Source organism: Myotis yumanensis, unplaced genomic scaffold (genome assembly GCF_028538775.1).
Source record: "Myotis yumanensis isolate MYYU_CA2020_CCGP unplaced genomic scaffold, mMyoYum1.0.hap1 SCAF_11, whole genome shotgun sequence".
In the NCBI taxonomy this organism is placed as follows: domain Eukaryota; kingdom Metazoa; phylum Chordata; class Mammalia; order Chiroptera; family Vespertilionidae; genus Myotis; species Myotis yumanensis.
This window is the reverse complement of record NW_027223762.1, coordinates 24,042,105-24,068,644: the sequence shown is the minus strand read 5'-3', so window position 1 is coordinate 24,068,644 and position 26,540 is coordinate 24,042,105. Positions and strand designations below refer to the sequence as shown.

General features: G+C 46.4%; 1 protein-coding gene across 3 annotated transcripts in view; it reads right to left on the bottom strand.

Annotated features, from left to right (window-relative positions):
- The window catches only part of PRKCE (protein kinase C epsilon), a 443,541-nt gene that overhangs the window by 109,223 nt on the left and 307,778 nt on the right, over positions 1-26,540 (bottom strand). For all 3 annotated transcript variants that reach the window (XM_070429139.1, XM_070429137.1, XM_070429138.1), the window contains 2 exons: positions 24,231-24,430; positions 21,280-21,453 (listed from right to left, as the gene is read on the bottom strand). In XM_070429139.1, the coding sequence (XP_070285240.1) occupies positions 21,280-21,453; positions 24,231-24,430 (374 nt within the window). The remainder of the gene's footprint in view (positions 1-21,279; positions 21,454-24,230; positions 24,431-26,540) is intronic.

The window sequence follows — 26,540 nt, the reverse complement described above, 5'->3', positions numbered from 1 at the left end:
CTTGCTTGCAGAGATGCCTGACTTGGAGTTGAGGGTCCTTATCTTCAGCTCTCCAATGCCTTTTTAGTCCAGGAACTGAGCAATACTTTTCATAAGAAAAGCTGCCCACCCCCTGCCTGTGGGATTCAAGTGGTTCCAGAAAGACTGAAAGAGAATTCCTGCCGACCTCAGGGATTTAAGTGTGGGGAGGGTTTCTGTGGCCGGGAGGGGACCTGGTTTGTGCCCCTGACAGAGCGGTAGTCATCACTGGAAGGGATGCGGGAAAGTCTGAGTCAGCCGTGGACCGGGTGACCCCGAGGCAGGGTGATGGGACTGAGCCTGGCAGGGTCTGGGGAGCTCTCAAGAGCTGGCATCTTAACTGGCCTGGGCCCAGCTGCCTGTTGGGTGGAACGGAACGTGGGATAGCCAAGCTTCCAGTGATTTTTCACCACTTTCTCATCGCCATCCGAGACCCTCTAAACACAGCGCCCACCTGTGTTCAGCTTTATCTCCCACTAGGCCCCTGTGCCTAAGAGCCAAAGCAGATGAAAAAGAAAAAAAATGTATGAGTACCACCCAATTCCTCCCCTCCTTTAGAGTCTAGGCTGGTGGGAAGCACTGTCACAGACAGAACGACCATGTACAGAAGCATAAGGTGAAGAGTAGAGTGCCACAGAGTAACAGAGTCTTAGGAGGATTAAAGGAAGACGAAAATAGGCTTGTTTGGGGGGGGGGGGGGGTCACAGATGCAGCTATCTGCAAAGAAAGAGTCAGTTTAGATGGATCTTAAAGGTCAATAGGTGAAGACATTCTTTTTAATTTTTAAAAATTCATTTTACAGAGAGAGAGGAAGGGTGGGGGTAGGGGGGGGAAGAGAGAGAGAGAGAGAGAGAGAGAGAGAGAGAAAGAAACATCAATTTGTTCCACTTATTCATGCATGTGTTGGCTGATTCTTGTATGTGTCTTGACAGGGGATTGAACCTGTAACCTTGGCATATTGAGATAATGCTCAAACCAACTGAGCTACCCAGTCAGGGCTTTTTTTTTTTTTTTTTTTTTTTTTTTTTTTTTTTTTTTTTAAACAGAGACAGAGCCCTAAAAATGACTCCAGGAGCCCAGCAAACGGTCCTTAGTGTGGGGGTGGCAGGAAAACCTCGGCTGAGGGGCAGAGGGCCAGCACAAGAGGCTCAATTCCACCCCGTATCACTGTGGAATTTCAAGAATACTCCACCTGTGTTCTTACCCATTAAATAAGGTGATAATCCCTTAGGTTCCACCTAAGGGTCACATAAAAGTGAGTGCATCAAAAGTCTGGAACATACTTTATAAGCAGCATCAAGGTATACGTACTGAGGTGCTGAAGTCCTTCAGATCATAGTTCATGGTGGCCAGGACACACTTATTTCAGAACAAAACCTCTAAAAGCCCAGAGTGCTATCTGCCGGCTGCATCATGGTCCAGGCCCGTGATGGGCAAACTGTGGCTTGCGAGCCACATGCGGCTCTTTGGCCCCTTGAGTGTGGCTCTTCCACAAAATACCACGTGCGGGCGCGCACGCACAGTGCGATTGAAACTTTGTGGCCCATGCGCAGAAGTTGGTATTTTGTGGAAGAGCCACACTCAAACGGCCAAAGAGCCGCATGTGGCTCTCGAGCCAAGGTTTGCCGACCATGGGTCTAGGCTAAGGCCTTGCCTTCTGATGGTGGGCTGGGCCACTGCCCAGTCTTGGTGCCCACTCCAGGTTCATTAAAATGAACACCAAATTCTAGGGAGCCTTGGCCAACGCCTGCTGAGCTCATGACTTTCTTGAAACTGAGACCTATACTTTCAGGCTGGGGAAATAGCCAGCTCCAGGCTGCCCTCACACTGGTGGCCCCTCCTCAGAAATGCCCCATTTCCCTCCGAGACATCAGGGCAAACCCTCCAGCCCTCCAGGCTCGGCTAGAGCACACCTCCCATGCCCAGTGGGCCCTCGTGGAAGTCCTCCAGCAGTCCACCATCTGATTCTGTCACACCCTGCACTGCCCACTCCACGTCACTCACGTGCGTCAGAATGAGGATAAGGTGTGTAGCACATGAATCCTTTGCAGATCCCAGCAGGCCTAGGACAGTGCCCGGAGCAGCCACGTGCTGACTGACTTCACAGCCAGCTCTCTCCAGCAGCCGGCCGCTCTGCCTCCGTCAGGCAGTGCTTCACCAAGTGTGGTCAGCGACTGTCCTGCACGAACAGATGCAAACCCTGCGTCCCACTGAATTGGAATCTCCAGGGGCGGGACCTATAACCTGCCACTCACCCAGCTCCCTGAGAGCTGCAATGCACCAGTCTCAATGCAAGAATCCACTTAGCAAGGCCCATGTCTGACAGCGATCAGGACACTTCTGGGGGGCTCTCTGTGGAGACTCAGGAAACCTCCTGCGTCTGTGGGACCTTGCACCAGCACTCCAAGTGAACATGATGAGGAGCGATGGCTACTCGACTCCTCTCTTGCTCCCCAAATGCTGATGTGGCGGTGTGTTGTCATTCCTGCAGATGAAATGATATGCCTAATGTTTGGTTCACCTTTTCTCCTCTCTCATCCTCCCAGAAGTGACCGATCTTTGTAAATGCTCCATGTTGACTTCTCACCATTGCAGCAGGAGTGGGGCCATCCGGCCCAGGCTCCTGCACCCTTCACACTGATTGCGGTAAGAATGGCCCATCCTCCTCCAACGGGGTGGCTCCAGTTCTATAAATGAAACCTTGACCTTTAGAGGCAGCCCTGATGCTGGCTACTTCATTTTCCATACTTTCCTGTTTCCAGTACATGGTGAATTCTTGGCAACGAGTCCCTTTCTCACAGCCGAAAACACGGGCCGGCCCCAGATGTGGAAACCTCAGCTGGGAAACATGAAATTTCATTAATATCCCCTAAAGCACATACCTTGGAAGAGAAACTTGACCCATGACTAATTAGAGAGTCACTCTTAATGAGGAAATAATGGAGGGGATTAAAACGCTTCATCCCTTTCTCTCAGCCTCCAGATTAGGCGCTTCTAGGGTTACCGGACTTTTCATAAATCACCGCTCGCTTCGCCAGTCTGACTCCAAGCACCAGCACGCCATGGCTGCCTGGGCTTTTTTCAGCCTGGCCAGTAAAATCTCTAAGTTCTCCTGGAACTTACTGGAATACATGGGATGTAGGAAAAATACATGGTAACCTTTAAAAAAATCCTACTACTGGAGGCAAGCAGAGGAGAAGGTTCTGGAAGGCTGGGGGTGAGGAGGTGGCCTGACCATCCTGAGGGCAATTCCTGCCAGCCAACTCATGCCCATTTTAAGAGAGGGACGGTAGTTTTCTCAGGCAGAAGCGTGCCCTCTCCCTATCACCCCTAAAATGTATGTGGCAGGAGGAGCAGCACAGGAGTGGGCGTGGGTCAGCAATCATGGGCCCCTGAGCAAGTGCCTCACTGATCCGTGCATGTTCCCTCATCCACCATCTGCTTATCTCATAGGTACCATGAGGATGGAGTGAGGCGATGATGTGCAGAGGACTCTGACCAGCAGTGTAAGAGCTGCGTGTGGCCACCCGCCAGGCACTGTGCTAAGGGCTGTCTTCTCACGAATTCTCATCAGCCCTCTGAGGGGAGCATTATCACTCCCACTCTGGGCAGGGGGGGACCAAGACTCACGGGCATCCTCAATATCCGCTGGTAGTTAACAAACAACAACAACAGACAAAACAACAGGTCTCTGAAAACGAAACGCCTGTTCAAAGTGAGAGACCCTCAGCCTAAGGCGCTCTGAGATGAGTTTCTCTAAGGTGATTCTCTCCCGTGCTAACTGAAGTCCATTATGACTGGCGGTGAGGGGCAACGTGAATAGAATAGTGCAGAGTCCTGTTCAGGGCTCCACAGCCGTGTGCTGAGAGAGGGAGGATGATGAGTCAGCGACAAGATAGCAGCTGATAAGTCAGCTGATTTTAATTCCCGAAATGATTCCTGCTGGGTGTGATCACACCAGCTTTCACTAGCATTGCTACCACAGGACGCATATTACAGAGCACTTACTCGGGGTAAGTGGGCTTTTCCTAAACACACACACACACACACACACACACACACACGTGCAGAAAGCTTGCATTGGCCTTTGGGTATTTATAGTTGGTTTAGGCAGATAAGTCATTTGTGCATACACATCTAACAGAGAGTCGGATTGTATATGCTGGGTGCCAAGAGAGAGGAGTAATTAGTAACCACCAAGGGTTCAGATGAACTGAAGGGTTCCTAGAAGAGGCTGGATGTGAGGAGTGACGGGAGCTAGAGAACCCGAGGTGTGCGGCTGCGTCTAGGCGAATGGAACAGGCGGGGAGGCAGGAATTTGCCGGGCATGCCTACAACTTGGGCAGTGAGAGGGAGGGATGAGGGCAGGTTGAGATCCGACAACGGACGTGTTATTTTATAGGCCATGGGCGGTGCCCAAAGTCTCAGAAGACGGTGGTAAAAGTGGGCAAGCTCTTTGGGTCTATTTGTAAAACTCCTTCATAAGTGATTACTTTCCATTCCAAATCGAAATGGCTGTCCCACTATAATCTGTTGCTCCCCAAAATAGTACCTAAGGGAAGTCCATTTCAATATCCTCCACGCCCCCCCTAAGTCACATGGAGTTCGCTGCATCACTCATATGGGAGCTCTGTAAAAATAATATGCCCTGGAGGCAAGGAGGTCAAGGACAAGAGCAAGACCCACAGCCCAGAGAAGCTCCCACCTAGCGTGAAAGGAAACAAAACGAAAACTACTATTTCTATTTTCAGGGAGAGGAAACCTACTTATTCTATGGATGACGACGACGGCAGGATCCTAGGGTTTGTAGGGCAGGAAGACAGGAACTACCCCACACCATGGGGGCTAGGCTAGGAGAAGCGGGTGATGGGTTGGGAGGGGGAAAGGGTAAAGTCATTTAAAATGAATAATCCCTTTTTGCTATTGTAACGTTTATAATTTGCTACAGGTAAGTGTTACCATAGCAGCGACCCTAGGGGACATTCACTTCAGCAATCCTAAAGGCAGCATCCTTACATCTTATACATCAGCGATGGACTGCTGGTACACCTCTGAAAGAGGTCATGGCTTTGCAGAAGTAACACTGATTGGGGAGAAGAGACAGCACTTAGAATCCTGGGGGCAGGGGCGTGGTTGGGAAAGCCCGAGGGGGACTCTGGTGATGGCTGCTTCTGTCCTTCATGTCTCTCCCACTCCCTAAGCCCTCACGGCCAAATACCGCTGTCCTGGGGGATTATGAGATGACAAGACAAGCTGACGTCTGAGGAGGCTGCCAAGAAGGTCCCTGGTGTGGGCTGAAGGGATGCAGCTGTTAGGCGAGGAGGCTTATGGGTGGGGTACTGGTGTTCTCTCAGCAAGTTGGCTGAGTCTCCGAGTGCATTCTCATCTGGAAGGTTCCCCAGTGCGGCTCCCCTAGGTGAGAGGGAGATGCCTAGAACATGGTCCATGTTCTCAGACCACAGAGACACCACTGCACCCAGGATGTGAGGACCACAGAGAGCTGTCAGCCTGGTCGCCCTGCTCAGCCGCACTGCAGCTTTGCAAGTGAGGACTTTTCACCACCCCTGGAGGAGAAGTCGCTGAACTCGCTAATGGGTTTACAGAATCGCTAGCCATGTTTTACAGGTGGACTTTGCCTCCTTGTATCACAGCGAGGGCTGTGAGGAGAAAGCGGTGCAGGAAACATTCACTCAGATAGGCAACTTGAGAAGTGGGTCATTATGCCTGGCCTTCTGTTACAAGGACCCCAGCAAATCCCGCTAAACATCATTTCCTCCACTTCTATTAGAGAGAGGGAGGGAGGGAGAGAGAGAGAGAGAGCTGGAGGAGGGTGATTTTTTTCTTACAGTTTGCTTTTTCCGGACTCTCTCTGTACAAAATGATGTAGTTGTTTACTTTAAAGCTCAGGAGTCAGCCAGCATTGTATGAAAAGCTTTCCCACAAAAAAAAACAACCATAATAAGACAAACTCCTTTCCACGATGTTTAAGCAATTAGCAATACGTGTACAGGCTTGCCTATGCTCTCGCTCTAGGATCCGCTCCTTCCTCCTGTCCCAGGAGCCAAACACCCTGGGAGGAGGAGTTTCCATTCCACGGGGGTGGGGTCGGGAGGGGGTGGTGTGAAGAGGGGGATAAAGAAGTCAGGGACAGATGAGATCTTCATTGGTCCCATCCCAAAGCCACTTTCAGGGCTGCCTCTCTTCAATCCTTCGTGAAATGAAATTCTGAACCTCAGCATGCTCACCCCTAAAATGGGGGAATAATAAGACGGTCAGCGGTGTGGTCAGTGGAAAGCACACCTGTCAGGGTGTGGGCATGTCCTCTGAGGCAGCACAGCAGGGTGAGCGGTGAGCACTGGGACAAAGTTAGGAGAGACTCGGGGTTCGAATCTCAGTTCCACTGCTCACTAGCTGTGTGATTCCGGAAGGCATTCTGGAGGCATTCGCCTCTCCTTGTCTCAGGAGACCCACCTCATCCAGCCCTGGCAAGGGCTATGTTCACTGACATGTGTAAAGAGCTTTTAAATGTATGCAAAGTGCTGTAAAAATGTCCGCCGCTATTATTCTTGGCTTATAGAGAAAGCTCTATAAACTGCTGCTGGTGATGGCAGCAAGGAAGGCTGCTTTCCACCGGCAGTGAGTCCGGGGAAGGGTGGCACAGGAAGGGACATGTCCCGGCCAGAGGTTAGCTCTGTCAGAATCTCAAAAGGACACGCAGGTATGCATACAGCCTAAAAGCAGAATTCATCCATAATTCTGTAGGTGGAAAATGGAAAGATGTCTACGGTTTTCATGATATAAATTTCCACATGAAATGTTTGACTACCTCATCTCGGCTACAAAACATGGCTTGAAAAATGTTGGGCAGCACCAAAGTGGAGGAAAGTAGGGAAGATTTCTCCCCTGATGAGAATGCACGCTGAAAGAGTAAGGCTGGGCTGGGTCACTCCCTGAGAGTCCTCAACCTGTGAAAGGGAGGCCCCAGGCCAGGGGGTGAGGGGTAGACCAGCTCTCCTGTGGATTACCCCTTGAGCTCAGCCCCAGCCTGGCCTTGGTCTTGGGTCAGGAGATGGGGACTGTGCTTTATCCTCCCAGCTAAAGGACCATGTGACCAGTTGCCACATTTCCTGTCCTTGAGTCAGACCTCACTGCCAAAGACAACAGGAAAAGCAGGACTTTCGTGGCACCATAATGATATGCAGACATCGTTCTCCAGCGCAGAGGTTACTACAGTGAGAACTGTTTCTGAGGGGCATCATTATTTAAAATGCCAATACATATCCATGGCAGCTTGGGTACCTTCATGGTCTTGTTCTCTCTCCTCTTTTGTTATAAAGCACGCTTTCCGAAGAATGTATATAACACATATATTAAAGAATAATCCAATAAAGCAAACTCCCTGCTAGCCATGACGCATCTGGACAGATAAGAGATGATCGCTGGACCTCAGATGCTCCTTTAAACCACTCTCGTTGCATCCCCTCCCCTCCCTCGCTCCATCCCCACCCAGGGTAGGGATAATCATCATATGGACTTTCCTGGTAATCCCTGCCCTGTTTTTCTTTTTAGTTTCATCACCAATGTGTTTATCTCTAAACAATATATTGCTGCATGTACCTTTCTGGGACTTACATCTTTTATCTGTGTCTCTCCCTATTTAATCACCAGTTCTTAAGGCTCAAGTCTCAGTTCTTAAGGGCGTATCACTTTCTCTATTAAAAATGTCCTTTTAAAAAGTCCCTCAAGCATTCTCCTTAAAATGTCATGACACAGGAATTGAACTGATGCATTCTGTTCCCTTGGATGCAAACTGCCACATTTAGGGAAGCTGTGGTCAGTTCCTCACCTTTTCAATTCAAATACCATTTCCTTACATTAAAGTGACAATTTTTTGGTAGATTTAAAGATCAAAGAGATAGACATTCAAACCTTCCAAATTATACAGTCTTCCAAAAAGAGATTCATATTCTTTTTTTAAAAATTTATTCCAGAGATAGGAAGGGAAAGAGAAAGAATCATTGATCGGTTACCTCCCATATGCATCCCAACCAGGGATTGCACCCAAAACCTGGGTATGTGCCCTGACCAGGAGCCAAACTGTCACCTTTCTTTGGTATATGGGACAATGCTCCAGCCAACTAAGCACTGAGCCAGAGCCCAAACATCCCGATATAAATATTTTTACATAGTCTTCTATGTTTCTCATTTAGTCCAACTGCTCATACTCCTTCCTGTTTTTTTTCCTACTTTACCTATGCAGTCTAAATTTCCCTTAGTATAAAACTGGGATTTACCTTACCCTTTGAACAATTTGTATAGATAGAGAAAAAACACCACCAACAACCCTCTATACTTATACTTTTCCCCTCCCACAAAAATGCCTATTTGGATCAAATGGGCTTTTTACTCTCACAATCCCGCAAACTATTCCTATCATTTCCTACAGCAGAGGAAGGAGCAACTGAATGCCTGCATTTTATGCTAAAGGTGGAGCCTTCAAGATTCACGAATTGGCAAGTAGCTCAAAGAGCTGAACAGAACCCACCCTTGTTGGGATACAGAGGCCCAGGAATCACACAGTTTTTGAGGTGGAAGCATCTGTCACTTAAAGTTTATGGAAGGACCCAGTTTGTTTCTGCCTGTGGCATCCACAAGATATTGACTTCCTGTGTTTACCCAGTGCCCAGGACAACAGGCTCTCTTCAGTTCCCATGGCCATGAGCTGAGGAATGTGATTTAAAGCTGCAGAGATCAACAGTGGGCCAGGCAGCTGGATGGGACGATCTGAATGACATAAACATCTATATCTGTCTCAAGGGTTTGTTCCTTTGCACACAATGTCATGATCGCACAGAGCCAGTCCCACGTGCTCACCACGGATGGTTCTTACTCCTGTGACCAAGTCCTTCATATGCCAGAGGAGAGGGTTCCTCCAGTTTATAGGCGCATGCCTACTACTCAAGCCCTCAATCTTGTCTTTCTCTGGCTCTCTCGGATAATTTCTGTTCCGCTCATTTTTGCACAGAATCATACTTCATTCTCTGGTTCAACCTGTGCTAGCCTTCCCTCCCTACATAGACTAGACATTCTTTGGACAAGGATTGTGCCTTTTCTATTCCTGGCATCCCTGGTACTGAGCTGAAGACATACCAGGTCTTGAAAAAATACTGACTGTCTAATATATACTAAAGTAGAATCCTCCTCCCTGACTGACGGTATGTGTTCCAGGTATCTTCCCCTCCCTCCCCTGGTACGGCTCCTCCCTTGCTGCTGTGTTTAATGCCTAGCATTTAGGCTACTCTGCCAATCCCCTCTACACGTCAGCCACTCTTCTGACAATCCAAGTGGATCCTGCCAGCCCAAGGTGCTTCCTAGTGAATTCATCTGTAAACATTTTATAAGCGTTGGCTTTTGTAAGGTGAGCAATCACACCGAAATTTATTTCCTTTTAAAGGTCAGGTTTTCTTTTCAAGTTTTCTCTTAGTGCACCTACTTCTTTGCGAAGTTCACTTCCAAGTCACTACATTAAGAAATACTTCCCATATCTCTAGTAAAGTCCCCCAAAGGAACAAAACTCTAAGTGCTTTAGACTACGGAAGAATTTCAACTTCAATGGCATTGTGTTTCATTTGGTGTTAACATTGGTGAGTCTAGAAACTCTTCATAAATTAGGGATTGATAAAAGAGGCTGGATTTAAACCATTCCCTGAACAACAAGACAAAATGGGCATGGGTGAGATAAATGATGGGAGAAACACTGAGAGCAAAGACATCATTTCCCCACCACTCCCATCCCTAACTCATACTGTACTGCACCTCCCACCCATACTGCTTTCAGAGGACTACGGGAGGCCCAAATCAAGCCTCAGAGCCAGAGCAGGATAAGGAGCTTAGTTTCCTAGCAACCTGCACACACGTTCCCAATAAAATGGATTACATACTGCTGATGAATCACAAGTGAATATCACATTGACCCAACAGAGAAGTTCATGCCTATCTCCTGCCTCACCAGAGGGGTCCTTCCTGCACTGTACCTGGAATGTCAAGGTGAAAATAAAATGCGCTGGTGGGGTCAAAAGTGGATGTTTCGACTTCTTATTGCCTCTGCCAAAAAGGTTCCCATAACAGGAAGAAGAGGGGTTGTTTTTCCTTCTATTACTTTCCCAATATAATTCAGATTGCCTAAAATATTACCCCCAAAGAGTTATTCCAGGGTACCCTGGGTAACAGACATAAGTGTTCTGGTCACCCACCAAACAAAAATTAACCAACTACCATTTTATATACATCCTGTTCTCTTATGAGTTCACTATCCTCAGGAGCTTAATCTCTCCTGATCATCAGACAAAAGGAAGTTTCTTGAAGCCAACTAGAGTAGCCCCCCACCCACTACCCCCCATCCATGGTTTCATTATCAGGGGTTTCAGCAACTTGTCACCAACCACAGGTCAAAAATATTAAAAGAAAAATTCCAGAACTAAAAAATTCCCAGGTTTTCAACTGCGCACCATTCTGAGTAGCATGATAAAGCCTGATGCCTTCCCACTCAGCAAGATGTGAATCATCCCTTTCCTCCTAGAGTATCCACACTGTAGACACTGCCCAAACGTTAGTCACTTAGTAGCTGATCCGGTTATCGGACTGTTGCAGAATCCCAGTGCTTGTGTTTGTGTAACCTTTATAGTGGCCTAATGCTATGTCACAATGCCTATGTCGCTCACCTCTCTTCACCTCATCGCCTTGGCACCCTATCATCTCACATCATCACAAGAAGCATGAACACAGTGCAGTAAGATATTTTGCGAAAGGAAGAAACCACATTCATATAACTTTATTACAGTACTAGAGGCCCAGTACACGAATTCGTGCACGGGTAGGGTCCCTCGGCCTGGCCAGTGATAGGGGCCTATCGGGGCCTTCTCGCCCAGGCCCGATTGGCTGGTTGGCTGGGAGGAGGGACTGCGGGAGGTTGGCCGGCCTAGGGAGGTTGGCTGTGGGAGCACACTGACCATCAGGGGGCAGTTCCTGCATTAAGCGTCTATCCCCTGGTGGTCAGTGCGCATCATAGTGACCAGTTGTTCAGTCGTTCGGTTGCTTAGGCTTTTATATATATAGATATTGTTAAAATTGTTCTATTTGTTGTAAATCTCTTACTGTGCCAAATTTGTATATTTACCACAGGTATGTACGTATAGGAAAAAAACATAGTATATACAGGGTTCATATTATCTGTGGTTTCAGGCATCCACTGAGGGTATTGGGATATATCCTTTGAAGATAAAGGAAGGACTACTGTACCTGGGTTTGGATCCAGGATCTGCTCCTTCTAGCTGTGTGACCTCTCTTTGGGGATAATGATCCTACCTCTGAGGGCTGATGTGAAGATTAAAGGAGTTAGTATGTATAACATACTTAAAGTTACACCTGGCATATAATGGGTGCTATATAAATGTTTGCTCTTATCATTTTTATTGAGTCAAGAATGACCCTGAAGTGGAAGGGGGATACTAGCCCAGCTAGTGCACTTTACTAAGACACCCAGAATACCTCCTGCTAGATCACTGAAGGTGTCTGAATTTGGAAACCTGATGTAGAATGCCAGCCTTGTTGACATAAAGGCTTTTGTCAAGATAGGAACTTTACTGAGCTGAGTTTGGAAAAATGGACTCCAGACAGAAACACTGTTTGCTCATGCGCCAGAAACAAGTCTGTGATGGCCCCACGGTGGTTCCCAAGGAGCTGCATTTCCACAGATCTTTAAGATCAGATTTAGAGCCACATAGATCAGGTCCCCTCTCTGCGTTCTCCCCCACCTTTTATCATGAGTGAAGAAATCAATGCCCAGAGAACGCTCTCACAGCAGGCATCAGTGGCAGAAGCCAGGGCCAGAAACACAGTTCCTTGACTCATGGTGCCCTCTTTCCTGCATCCTGTGTTAACCACAAATCAATATGGCGCCCAGGAACACCAATCGTCAAATGGGCTACACCCACCACCTGGCACGATCTACAAAGGCGAAGCATGAAGGGCCAACAGGGGTATCTGAAGCACCTGAGACCACTGGAACAAAAGTCCAGGTGACATGAGAAAGGCCCCTGCTCAAGCTGAATAATCTCAGCAGACTGGGTGGAAGCTTCTCTACAAAATGCCCTGAGCATAAAACAACATCGACCCCTATCAAAATTCAGTATGCATCTAAAAATAAACACTAAAAAGGAAAAGGTAAATCCTGAAATCCAATAGATGGCATTGCGAGGTCTGACGTCAACCAATGAGGAAACTGGCTTTGTTTGGTGAAAGGGTTAGATAACTTGGACCTCTGGTTTTAGATGTCCAGATGAAACTTATTTCAACTTGATCATTACGCACCCATTGAACTGTGGGCAATGGACACCCTAGAAGTGTATAGGTCATAACCCAATAGCAGCAATCCGAGTTCTTGTTTCTCCTCAGTCCAGGGTTACGCAGTCAATATTTTCTAGAGTATTCAGTGGAGCGCTCTACCTTCTTTGCAAGCAGGCTGCCTTCCCAGGTGTAGGAGGGACGTGTAATGGCCTCTGGCGGTTCTGCCTTCAGAAGGCCTTCCATTGCCTCTGGCTCGTGAGTTACTGCAACAATCTCCTCACCAGCAGCGCTGCTTTCTGTTTTCCCGTTGAGTCCACACCACTCAGAGCTTCCACTTTTGTGCTCGATGTCATCACTTCCTGTAACACCTCCAAGGAACCCCTTTACTTGCAGAATCAGTCCAAACCCCTTGTCCGGCCTTGTATGAGCCCCGCAGCGTAGCCCGGAGCTCCTCATGAGGTTGTCTTTCTCACGCTCTCCCAGTGGGCACCTGTTGCTTCAGCAGCCATGTCATTACTCACCTTAAATTAGGGGGTTCTTCCTGCAAACTCCTCCCTCCCTGAACCTTGCTGTGCCCTGCTCCTCACCTCCACCCAGGGACGCCCCCTCAGAGCACATTCCTCCTCCACGGTGGTCCTCCTCTCCCACAGGAGGCAAGGGTGGGAATCGCTGGTCTGAATCCCAGCTCTATCATGAAACTACCTGTGTGGCCCTGGCCCAGTTGTTAAGCCTCCCTGAGCCTGCCCAGGGAAGCGACAATACCTATACCCCATGGGACCTGTCTAAGAGTTATGAAATGAGTTCTTGCACAAGGCTTGCCACATACTAGGCGCTCGCTAAGTCTCTCCCTCTGTACCACACACTACCTTCAGTCGAAGTGACTGTGTGATATATAGTGTCACCTCTCCTTGAACACAGGCGTCCCAGTCCCTGTTATCTCCCAAAGGCACCGAACAAGGTTCTGGTACAGAGCAGATTCTCACGCCCATTACCGGAGAAGTGTCATATCCTAGTCGCATGCTCTCATGCTCTCTCTCTCTCTCTCTCTCTCTCTCTCTTTCTAGGATGGAAAACCTTCAGTGAGACAAAGTGGTTTAAGCACATGCTTTTAAAGATTGTTTCCAACAGATACGTCTATGAGTGATCCAACCAAGGGAGAGGCAGCACTCCCAGAGAACACCAGAGATGTGTGTTTCGAATCTGCTTCCAAAATTCCCTCTTGACTCAAGTCTCAGGGACATGCCCATATTACTAATGGACGGGCATTTGTAATGGAAACCTTCAGGAAACAACGCCAGCTTATACACATCTGGTTACATGTGGGTAGTTAAAAGGCATCAAGACTTACTCCAAACTCTCAGCAGAAGCTGCAGTGGTTTAAACCTTTTTTTTTTTTTCTTTTTCAAAATGAAATTCTTTCTTCAAATGATATTCTACTTGGAATAATAATATGCGAAGCAGCTGAAAGTGGAATTTCTCTGAATGGAGCAGAATGAGGATATTGGAGGTCCTCCCGCCACAGCACACGCGGGGCCCGTGTGTCCAGGAGTGTGTGCATGGGCGCACGCGTGCTAAGGCGGGCTCCCGAGGCACCTCCACAAAACCTAATTCAAAAACTACAGCTTAGCAGAATAAGCAAATAGTTTAGGAGAATGGGAAACTATACCCCTTACTAGTTAAAAAACATCTACCAGAGGCACACATAGACAAATGAATATAATGTCAAAGGAATTGAAATCTCGTTCCTATGTTCAACCTATGAAATATGTCGATGTCAGATTCTTTACAAATTGCCCTCAAGTAGTTTATGTTATATATAGAGAGAAAAATAAAGAGAATGAAGTGGTTCTATGGCAGAGGCAAATGGCATCTCTGGGCAACACCGGGAAGTGCATGCCGGTTCCCTCAGGACCAACATCAGCTGCACGGGAAGCGGGAGGTTCATTGGCGACCTGCAACCCCCCAAATGCAGGCTTTCTCTACGAGCAGCCCTTGGATAGTGTAGATACTTAGAAATCATTTGGTTGAAGAATATTTAGAGAAAATAAATGCAGTTACAATATACATATATCACTTGTTTTCCTAGAGGAATATGGCACCAATTTTATTAATATGTATATGTGTGAACAGGTATGTGTTTTGAACTAGAATTATACACATCAAAATGGTAATAGTCATTAGAGAATCATTCTTATTGTCCTTTGTGAACTTTCCAAATCTTTTTACAATGAACAAATATTCTTTGCTCCATAAACGATGGCTGAATGGACAGGTGTAAGGGTCTCCTCTCATCCAGCCCATGGTGCATGTAAGTTCTGTGCCCAGGCCCCTTTCTCCTCCCTTCTCTCTTGTTCTCACAGAAAACAGAAACATTTCTGGAGATAAGCTGATAGACTCTGCTACTCTTACCAGCTTATATGGGCATTATTTTTTTAAATTCCAATCTCACTGAGTGCAGGTGAAATAGACCCTTTTTTGGGTGTGTGCCAGCAAATGGAACCTGGGAGAGGGGAGTTGGAGGTGAGGATATGTAAAGTAGAGAATTTGGACAGGAAGGAGGGGTTGGAGACAAAATAACGCCCTGTTGGGGATCCTGGATTCCAATCCCGGTGCTGTTGCAAACAGGTTGTGAGACCAAGCTGGGCCTGTTTTCCCATCCCTGAAGGGAAGCCATGTCCTTGGCTCACAGAGACATCATTAGGAAAAGCGGGGGATGGCTGATTAAGTAAAGGCATTTTTAAAAGCAAGGCTCCTATTCAAATGCAAGGTTTCCTTAGAGGCAAAGAAGTTACATAAGGCAGCAGCATCCTAAATTAAGAGCCAACAGGTAGACCTCTCTGACCTGGGGGCATGTGAGCATTAAATAACTTTACAACCTTTGTTTCACCACACAGAATGCTTCCAGACCTGGTCCTCCCCCTCCATGAAGCCTTGCTTGATTATGAAAAGCATGATCCATTTTCTCTGACTGACTTGGGTGCCCCTGACCTGTCTGCACATAGACAGCCTCCAACCCCCACTCTCTCGCATTCCTCACCAGTCCTGACAGCCCTCAGAGCTTCTGTCCTCAAGTGAATCGAGTTTATAACCCCACGAATTTGACAGAGGCCCCAGAATAGAAGTCTGGTCACACCCTGCAGTGATCTGCACACAGTAGACCCTCACTGAAGATCTTCGTTGGGTGATGAAAAGAAATGGTGCTGCTGACCAGCCCGCATGCTCAGGCAGGAATGATCTTCAGGACTAAGGAGACAGAGTGTGCTGGAGACTGATTGCTGACAACTGAGTCTACCAATGCCAAGCTCTACCACAGAGCTCATTTCACTGATATCTGTTAAAAATTATCGAGCTATCTCTCTTTGAAATATTTTATTGGCAATCATATTGATGCCCAGGTGGCTGCCTGACCCACAGACCAACTCTTGGTGTTGAACACCTCAATCCACGCTTGTGAAGCATTCACCAAATCCAACAGAACCCCTCCAGCACCTAGACTTCACACTACCACAGGAAAAAGACCCCAGTTCATTCAATTGCTTTCCTGGTTCTTGTAGATTTAATCTGACATAATCAACTCTTTTTTTAACAAAAATCTACCAAAGGCCTAATTTTTTTACTTTTTATTTTGCTTTCATGTTTGCTGTTCTTCAGAGTCAATGCTCAAAATACACATCAGAGTTCCTTGAAACCATAAGTTTTCCCTTAATTGTCAACATGCCTCAGCAGTTCTTACCCCAATATAATCCTATATAATAAAAGCCTAATATGCAAATCGACTGAATGATGGAACGACCGGTCACTATGATGCGCACTGACCACCAGGGGGCAGGCGCTCAATGCAGGAGCTGCCCTGAGCCTGCAAGCCCCAGGCCAAGAGGGAGGTGACCAATGGCAACAGGGGGCAGGACCGGTGAGTGAGCGGCGTCAGGCTGGCCAAGGTAGGTGCCAGCGGGGGGGGGGGGGGGGGCGGGGAGGGGGGGGGACGGGACCGCAATCGCCCCACCAGTCGCCCCACAGATAGGCCCTGATCGCCGGCTAGGCCTAGGGACCCTACCCGTGCACGAATTTCGTGCACTGGGCCTCTAGTATAATATAATTAACTAAAAATCTGACAAATGACCAAATAAGTAACTACTGAATTCTAAGCTCATACTGATAACTAAAACTCATTTGGAAAATGTCTCCAGCTGCTTTTTTTTTTTTTTAAATATATTTTATTGATTTTTTACAGAGAGGAAGGGAGAGGGATAGAGAGTTAGAAACATCAATGAGAGAGAAACATTGATCAGCTGCCTCTTGCACACCCCCTCCTGGGGATGTGCCTGCAACCAAGGTACATGCCTTTGACCGGAATCGAACCTGGGACCCTTCAGTCCGCAGGCCAATGCTCTATCCACTGAGCCAAACCGGTTAGGGCTCCAGCTGCTTTTTAAGGATTCTTCCATCCTGCATTTCTCCAGGGCAGTGAGGGAGGCTGGCTCAGGGTGATTCTTCAGGAGTTTACCCTCAGTTTCCTGAGCAGTGGCTCACACAGGCAAAGCCCTCCCTGAGCTGGCTTCCCAGGCCTGGCGGGAAATGCCACAGAGTGGGGGATGGGGTTGATTAGGGAGAGAGAAAAAAGAAAAGTCATGGATGAACTTATTCAAGTCAGGATTTGTGGGATCCAGTTGGAAGATGATGATTCACAATGGGGATCATACACAGAATCTAAAAATGCCTGAGAATTTTATTTCCTGTAACTATAAAAACAAAAACAAAGCAAACGTACCACCCAGAGGCTTTCCTATCCCTAGGAAAAGGGGAGCCCAGAAGGAGCAATTCCTGAAGTTGCTCCTCCCCCTACATCCTGATTCACCAAGCCCGTAACTTTCAGAGCCTAGCTAAGTGCCCCACCCAATGAAGCAGGCTCACAATATTACCCTCCCCTCTCTAGCAACCAGTATCTGATCTTGCAGATGCAAGAATTTCCCTATTTTTCAAATACCCTCCCCTTCCTCTTCTCCTTCCTTGTTGTTCAGCCATTGTCATTTCCTTGGAGGAAGCAGGACACAGAATGCTTGAGGGGTCTAGCTTTGGAAAAATAATAATGAAAATGAGATTTGTGGATAAATTCTAGGTCTTATCAGCCATCTCTTTGCCTTTATCCTCTTCCAAATGCTACCCATGCTTCATGGTCCAGGTTAGATTCTACCTCTTCCAGGAAGTCTTCCAAACTACCTTCTGCAGGGCTTCAAAGAAATCACCTAAATGGCTCCATCAGAAGAGCTACCGTGCTATAGAATATCACTCTGTGTATCTTTCTCCCCACTAGATAGAAACCTCCATGAGTTTAGAGTCAATAGCTTGTGAGTGTTGTAGCCCCAGAATCTAACAGTGTCTGACATGTAACATATGCTCAATAAATACATGTACATTCATTGAAATAATTACAGGCCATACCTTTTTTTTTCTAACCAAAAAACAATTATTATGTGTACGTGTATGTATGAAAATATTAAGCATGCTACTAATTTAACACCATTACATCATCTGGCAATGTTAAATATGAAAATCTCAGTTTCTCATGCACATCAACAGGTAGTACAATTTCTGTAATTCTTTATGGCTATATCTGTCTTGATGAGCATATGCCTTTATTAAATAAGAATTATGCCCAGGGATTTTTAATTGTAAGAAAGAGAACCTGAGAGAAATGAGGCTACTCCATCTTGCCTGGAGTCAGGAGTCCCTTAGCTTCTTTTCATCCAATACATTTGACAGTTAATTAAATACAATTTTGTAGCATTCCCTGGTTGTTTCCATTTATTCTAGCATCCCAAAGAGCACACTGCATAGAGGGAACTCCAAACACCCAATTTAAATTTGATTAAAATTAATGTTATTCACATAATTTACTGGTTTGTCTGCCTTTTCTCACTGGCCCTGGAGAGCTACCATTCCATTGGCCTTTTCCCATCCAGATCCCATGGAGGATGATCAGTGTGCAATGAGCCAAGGGCAAGTGGGCTTGGTATACAGAAAAGGCCAAATCCTTCTTTAACTGTAAATTGGTCATTCAATGGCCTATAGTGACCAGAACTAACGTTACCTGAGTTCATGAATGATGCCAATGGGTTTGCACAATCATCGCCATCAGTCATCCTACCAGACCCGGTACCCGCATCTCACACATAGTCAGTGCCGCCAGCAACCTATGTAATAACCAGAAGCCGTGTGCGATCTCTCTGGAATGTTTCCATAGGGGCTGTTTTAGTCCTACAAACTGAAAAATAAAGGCTCACCTAAAGATAATTAAACCTGACCTAACACTAGCGATGCTCTGTGTGTCTAAATTAAACAAGAAGGCAAGACATCTTACAAAGATTGCAATCGGGTCTTGTGGTCCTTAATCACGTACAAAGTCCTGGTTGAAACCAATCCGGGGCGGCTCAGAGGAATGGTCCTTTCTTTTCAGAAAAAGTGAAACTAAAGCAGGACCCAACCATGGCCACTTAACCCAGCTCCCATTCCCACCCCAACCCTCCCCATTCTGCAAAGCCTGGCTTGAGCTCCTTCCCCTCTCCAGACACTAACCAGCACCCTCTCCTCCGATTCCTCCTGGTTTGAACACCCGTCCCCGCCCCCCCCGCCCCACCCAGAATGTAAGTATGCAATGCTGTTTGCTGTTTGCTGCTCTGCTTGCTTATGGAAAGTAGATACCTCCCGTTCTTTATTTAATAAACCTACCTACTTGAGAATCATCTTCTTTTTTGCTGAAAACCCCACATCTAGCACCGAACTCAGAGTCAGGTGAGTAACAGCTACTTATTAAAGCCATGCCTACTGGTCACATTTTCTAAAAGTTTAGTGGGAGGTTTATAAAATGACTCTTCACAGCATTCCTTTCATTTGGTGAAGTTAAATATGATTCCCTTTAGGAAAATCAAATGCACAGACATCTGTAGAGTGAGGCGTGTTGTGTTCCCCTGACTAGTGGTGGCACAGGACGAAGTTGCTCCCGTAACTGTGGCTGCTGGGCAGTGGCCTGAGAAAGTGTTAGTAAATCTCTGAACCAGAGAGGAAAGTCTCTCCTCTCCCCGGCCTCACCCCCAGCCACCCAGACCCCAATCAGTTTGGTTATTGTTTTCCCATAAAGGAAACCCATGGTGTCATTCACCACCATGTTGTGCTCCCAACGCTGCCTCACAATGAGGAAGTCAGCCTTGATGTTCTGAGATGCACCAGGAGAACACCGCTGGCCCGGAAGACACCCATGCTCATGCCCCCACACATTCACCAAGGGGTGCAGGGCAGCTGCTCCTCCACAGTGACTGCCCATGCTCCACCAGCTACAGGGGACTCACAGCTAGACTGGCCCCTCCCGGGGTGTTAGTGCACACCTACAAGGTGTGAGGCCATTGGACAGGCACCGGGGAGATAAAGGCATACTGGACACATTTCTCACTAACCTAGAATTAAGTTCAAGTGGAGAAAAGAAGAAAGTTGTCTTTGATCCTCTATCATCATGTTGGGCCTTTGTGCGTGTGCATATACACACAAATGCACAGACCCACAGACCTTTGGCCCTTCGTAACGCACATAAAAAACAAGGGAAGCTAATATAAGTCCTGTGCTTGTTCAGAAAAGGGATTTCCACATTTTCTGAGGATATTTCTTTCTTCTGAGGGATCAGAGGGATTAGAAAAATTCCATTAGATGTGGTTCTCACTCTGGAATGGTGGGGATCAAATAATTACGAAATAGTAGGTTACGTAAAAGTAACTTTTTTTCATTGCAGGTCTCCTCGGGGACTTACTGAAGCAAGTGTATGTTGAGATACTCCAAGAGAAGTCAAGATGGCAGCGTTTCAAAGTATGTGCCACGGAGTCCTTCATTCTTAGAGTTTCCCAAGTGAGGAGGGTTCTGAGAAGCACTCTTTGGGAAACAGTATGCTAAAGAGACATAAGTTCCCTGAAGTCAGGGTCTCTGCCTTGCTCACCAATGTATCTCCAACACCTGGCACCAGGGAATGATTCGATATAATATAATTAACTAAAAATCTGCCAAAGGACCCAATGAGTGACTGTTGAATTCTAAGCGGAAAGACATGGATTCACAATGACATGGGGGTGAGAGTGTGCCAAGAGCAGGGACTCGTCTCTCCATGATGGCACCTTCATGGTCTGGGCTCCCGGTGGGCACAGTAAGAGTTTCAGGTGAGGTTGCCTTCACCTTTGCAAGAAGCCGAGAGCTACAAATCCGTAAGGCATCCTAAGAGACCTTGACCTTTTTTTTTTTTTTTTCCCTAATAAGAGCTTCATAAAGAATGCTGGCATTTCTCTTCCTCACTCAGAATAAGAAACAACTCAATCAGAGGTCAGACTTTCTGATGTGGTTACAGATTATCTTTGTTTCTTTACTGCCACCTTCTGGTAACCGGGTTCCTACATGGTAAATTTAAAATGCCGCTTATTTGTATTGCCCTATGGCATTTTAAGCACTTGTTTACATCCTTTACCTCCTATGACATTATGTAAGCTAGGAGCGGCGAGGGTGGCCTTTATTCTTTTTCATTTGCTCTGAAAACAGCATAGAGCTTTAGTGATTTGCGCAGCGGTAAGTTAGAGCAGAGCCAGAACGAGCCACACCTGTTGGCTGGGCTTAGTCATTCGGCTTTGTCCAGCTACATCTGCAAAGAGTTCCAAGGCTCGCTCTCATCCCCTCACAAGCATAATCCTGGATGGAAAATTCCAGGCCTTTACAAAAGAGGATGCTTTTCAAATACACCCTGATCTTCTCAAGGGCAAAATCCATTCCACTTTACAAGGTTTTTGAGAAAGAATGTAGAGGGTCTATAATTGATCTTTCATCAGACAGTTAAGATGTCCCCCAGCGCTGCCCCATGATGGCGACCCACCAGCTTCGGCCTAAGCATACCTTGGTTTGGAAGCAGCAATAGAGTTGGGTTAGGTACGGGTGTTTCCGCGCTAGAGCCAAAATCCTCTTCTCTGTCATCGTGCAGTCCACATCGTCGTCCTGAAGGATGACGTCCTTCTTTAAGACTTTCACAGCATATACTTCGTCTTTGCCTTTGAGCTCCGCCAACATGACCTGCAATCAATCAAAACCACCCTGTCAGTATATACACGAAGGGAGAGAAGAAACACGGGTCAATACCAAGTGCTTAAAAACGGACTCCTTTCTATCATTTTAAATAGTATCAAAGCTTTTAAAAATGTCTAGAGAAACTACCCATCCCAATACAGCTACTACCACTTAATTACTTTTAATCTCTAACACGGTGTCTGAGCAAAAAAAAGTTCAATGCACATCTGTTAAATAATTATCTACATGTTTATATACATTTGTCATACTTGCACTTAGAGTATGGTAAATATAGCATACTGTGTTGTTTTTTTTAACCAGACAGTATTTCATAAGCATTTTTCTACACAGTCTTCATCTTTATCATGGTGTCTGATAATTCAAGTAAATATATTACAAGTTATTTAAACTTTTACCTCCTAGGAAACACTTGAGTTACAAGTAATTATTAAGTACTATAAAAATATTGCAAAGAATATTTTTGTACATATAATGTCTTTCTTTCTTTTGAATCATGTCCTCAAGATAGAAAGTGGTGGAAGTGGATTATGGGGCTAAATATTTGCATAGGCCTAACTGATTTTCAAAAAGGATGTACAATATAATGTGCCACTAGCAAAGGAGACGTGCTTTAGTTTCCCAGTGATTTACCAACATTGGGTGCTTCACTTAAAAAGCTATGTTGTTCATGTAATGAGTGTGAAATGTTACCTTGGTGCTGTTTTAACTTGCAATAAACTTTTTAAATATTTGTTTTCTAAGTAAATTTCTTTTGTGTGAACTATTTGTCAGTTTCCTCTTACGTATTTGTATGCACTTGGTCCATAAACATACTATCACTTTACTTTCTGTAAAGGTTTTTCTAAATTTGTCTTATAATTTTCTGTTCTTTTTTCTATTAAACAGGATTATTTATCTTGTTGTAGTTGAACCTGCCCTTGTTTACCTTTGTGGTTTCTTCTGTAGCTTTAAAGCTGGGAGTTGTGATTCCTTCTCCAGAGAACCAATGAACAATTCTGTTTCTTAAATTTGTTTTATCATTTGATATTTTTGCACTCATTTCCCTACAAATGTGACAAGCCTTTCTCCCATTCAATAACTTAACTCCTCAGTACAGTTCCAGGGTAAATGTTAGAACTAAAGAGCAGTAACTCAGAAGCTTAATGAGGGAATTTGGGGTGTTACTTTGAAGGCATTTAGTTGCCCACATAAAATGCAAACTCTTTAAAACTGGCTCACTGTGACTGTGATTTTTCCTAAGAAACAATCTAGATGCTTCAGAATCATCAGAGTTCCCATTCTGCCCACACGCCATATGGAACCCTGTAGCCTTTGAGGCTGCTCGTTCCCCATGAATCTTGCTCACAATGAAAGCTGCTCACATCCTTGAGTTATGCGGGCCAGAGAACTGGGCTCTGCTTCTTATTTAGCCGTCTCTAAAGAATGTGATTACTTCAGCCTTTGCCATTTAAGTAGATCCAGTTACTTCCTGCAGCATTGATCTCAGACTGAGATGGGGCAGGTGAGATGGGCCAGGAACCAAGCTCTGTACCCTGGGGGCTCACAGAGCCATTCTCCTAGGAGTGGAGTGGCTCTGTCCCCCAGCAAGCCTCCTGACCCACAGCCTGACTCCTGAGGGCATGTGATCCCCAGGAGGTCCCAGAGGCAGGTGCCTGGGCTCCAGGGTAGGGCCTCTCTACTCCGGGAGGTCCTCAGAAAACAATGCTCATCCACTCCCAGGCATGGCTTTGCGAACAGCCGAAGAGCCGAAGAGCAGAGATCACAGCTGAAATGTTAACCAGCTTCTTAGGCTCTCTGCCTGTCCATCTCTTTTCTTTAATGAATTATTTTTATTGATTTCAGATAGGAATGGAGAGAGATAAAAAAAAATCAATGATGAGAGAGAACCATTGATCGGCTGCCTCATGCGTGCCACCTTCTGAGGACTGAGCCTGCAACCTGGGCATGTGCCCTGACTGAACATTGAACAGTGACCTCCTGGTTCACAGGTCAATGCTCAATCGCTGAGCCACACCAGCCAGGCTGTCCATCTTTTTTTCTAAATGAGCAGGAATTATTTTTCCATCGCACCCCACCTTCAGAATGGTGGCTGATCACCAGGCATGCTATATTTGAGCACCCTCTGCATCCACACTCCATACCACTGTGTCCGTCCCAGTGGGGAGCAGGATAGGGAGGATGGCAGCAAGGGCAGAGGACCCTGATCCAAGAGAGGAGGTGATGATTCCCACTTTCTGGCACAAACAGAGGTTAAACAAAGCGTTTAATAAGTGCCAGAAAAGTCAGTTACGTAACAGTTAACTTCCATGGTAACATATGCTAAGACTTGTTTTGAGCCCCAAGTTCACAGAGGGCACACATGCTGGAGTTCATTTTCAAAGTCTATATAATGAATTGAAACCAGAACTTCAGATGACTCTCTGATGGAGGGAAGAACAGTATTGTTTCCATTATTGATAATGGAATGCCAAGCACATGTAAAGCAATTTAAACTTTTCAAAATGCTTTCTCACCTATTATGTCACTTGATTCCCATCCCTATTTGACAAGTGGGCTACACGGAATCCCAAAGAAGGAAAAGGCCCACACTAACATCCCCCAGAACCCCAGTTCCTATCTGCTTGGCCTCAGGCCACTTCCACTCAAAAAGGAAGGAAAATAGAACAAGACCAGGCTGAAAGGTTCATCTTATATCAAACAAATGAGGGGGCAGATGCCCAGGGCAGAGAAAATCAGCAGTTTTACCCACACAGGCCACAGACCTTGCCAAAGCTGCCTTTGCCCAACACTTTGATGAAGTTGAACTCGTCCAGGCCCAAGCGCTTGGTCTGGCCTTGCCGGACTTCACCGTTCTCTCCGGGGCTCGCCAGCTGGCCGTCGGTGGACCCTGCTGCCCTGTGCTCCTCCCCTCGGTTGTCAAATGACAAGGCCTTCCGGATGTTGTTTTCGAGTTCTTTTAATTCTAGAGCCAAAGGAGACAAGATAATGCATTAGTGCACAGATCTCAGAATTTCACCCGCATGAGTCCCCACCATTTTTTTTGGCTTTTCATAACAACAGATCCGGTATGGCATTCCTTTTTGTTCCTTCATTTACACACTTTCATTGGCACTTAAAATACAGCAGGGCCTAGGCATGCAAAGAGGAGGACACAGCCCAGCAACCAACTCCTTCAGCGTAGACTGGGCCACGGCTACCTCTCTGAAAGCCCCCTTTGGCTAGTGGCCTGTCCAGTTATTCTTGGTTAGTGCAAGAATCCCAGCCTTCTCGGGAACCTTGCAGAGTTCCAAAGGCCACGAATAACCTTTGAGTTTCCTTTGAAGATTAGATTAACGACTCATTGAGAACTGTCATCACAGTAATCTTGGTGATGGAATTATTTCATCTTCTACAGGACTTTATGTGGCTTTGTTCCTGGGTTTACTCTAAATACCCATCCCATGCAAGGTTATTTAACAAAACAAGCAAGGAGCTTATCATTAACCAAAGAACTGCTTCCCCACAGGGACATGCTGCAAATGTATCTCAGATGGGGCAGGATTCTCAGTACAATTTCACAATGGTGAGGCCGGAGGGACACAAGGCTGTAATGCAAACTCCCTGGGGCTGATAACGCTGGGTGAGCCTTAGACCTTTTCTCTTTGAGGAAGCTTTATTGTGAGCTATTAATTCACCCAGATGCACATTCCTCTTGTAGATATGGGCATCTTGAGCATACTCCAATTTTAAGACACTTGTGAATAACACTGGGATTACACAAGAGGAACATAGACTCTTAACGCGTGGGAATCAGAATCAGGCATGAGCGACCAGGAGCTTGACCTAAAGAGATCCTCAGCTTCTTTCAGAAGACAGAGGCCCACAGCAGCTCACTTGCGGAACCTGGGACCTTTCGTAGATCTGGTGTTTGGCTCCCCTGAGAAGGGGAGGCATGGGGAGAGCTTCTGAGCCTTCCGCTATCCCCCAACCCAATCGGCAGTTTCCTATCACATACTCTTCACTAAATATAACTTTTAGTCTCAGCATAGAGCAAAAAGTATGTTTCCAAGGCAAGTTATTAAATGGATTTTGGAAGATAGGACTTGGGTGTTTAGGGATACTGAAGGTTTAAGAAAATGTCTATGTCCTTACAATGGAGCAAAGAGAAACTGTGTCTTATTTCTTTTTCATAATAATGCCAGGTCTTTTTTTTTTTTTTTTTTTTTTTTTTTTTTTTTTTTTTTAATATATTTTATTGATTTTTTACAGAGAGGAAGAGAGAGGGATAGAGAGTTAGAAACATCGATGAGAGAGAAACATGGATCAGCTGCCTCCTGCACACCTCCTACTGGTACATGCCCTTGACGGGAATCGAACCTGGGACCCTTGAGCCCGCAGGCCGACGCTCTATCCACTGAGCCAAACCGGTTAGGGCAATGCCAGGTCTTGCTAAGAGGGTTTTCACATTCATCTGTGCACATGTCACTGCTGGGTAATACTGGTACCTGCATTAACTGGGGACAGAGAGAGGCCCTGGGAGGTACTGCGCCCTGCCAAGGCTGGGTAGCACACTGGGCAGAAACCACATAGAAAATGGGTCACCTCCCTCTTACTTAGGGTCTCTTTACCATAGGACCCCATCTCCTTGAAGTTCTCAAAGGGAAACAGGAAAACACCCACGCTGGTCCAGGATAATACCTGCTCGTCTGGAGCTCACCGAGCATCATCAGATGCCTTACAAATGGGTTCAGCCTCTTTTGGACTGATGGACAAGTTAAGCAGAGCAGCACAAAGAGAGACTGAGACCAATTATTTTGTGGCCTCAGGACTGGCACACTGCCCCGCAGCTGTTTTATTTACTCCTGGGTATGAAGAGCTGGGTCACATCTGCAGGGTAAGATGACCTGGGAGGCGGGTTTGATGGCACAGACTCAGAGAGTGGGGTCCCTAAGCCAGGAGGGGCATGGTCTTGCCCTTTACCACTGGCGTGGATCCACTAACCTTTGGACAAATCTTTGCAAGTCTCTGACCTTCCACTTCCCACCATGTAACATGGGGACAGTAAAGGAGCACCAGCATAGAGTTGGTGTGAA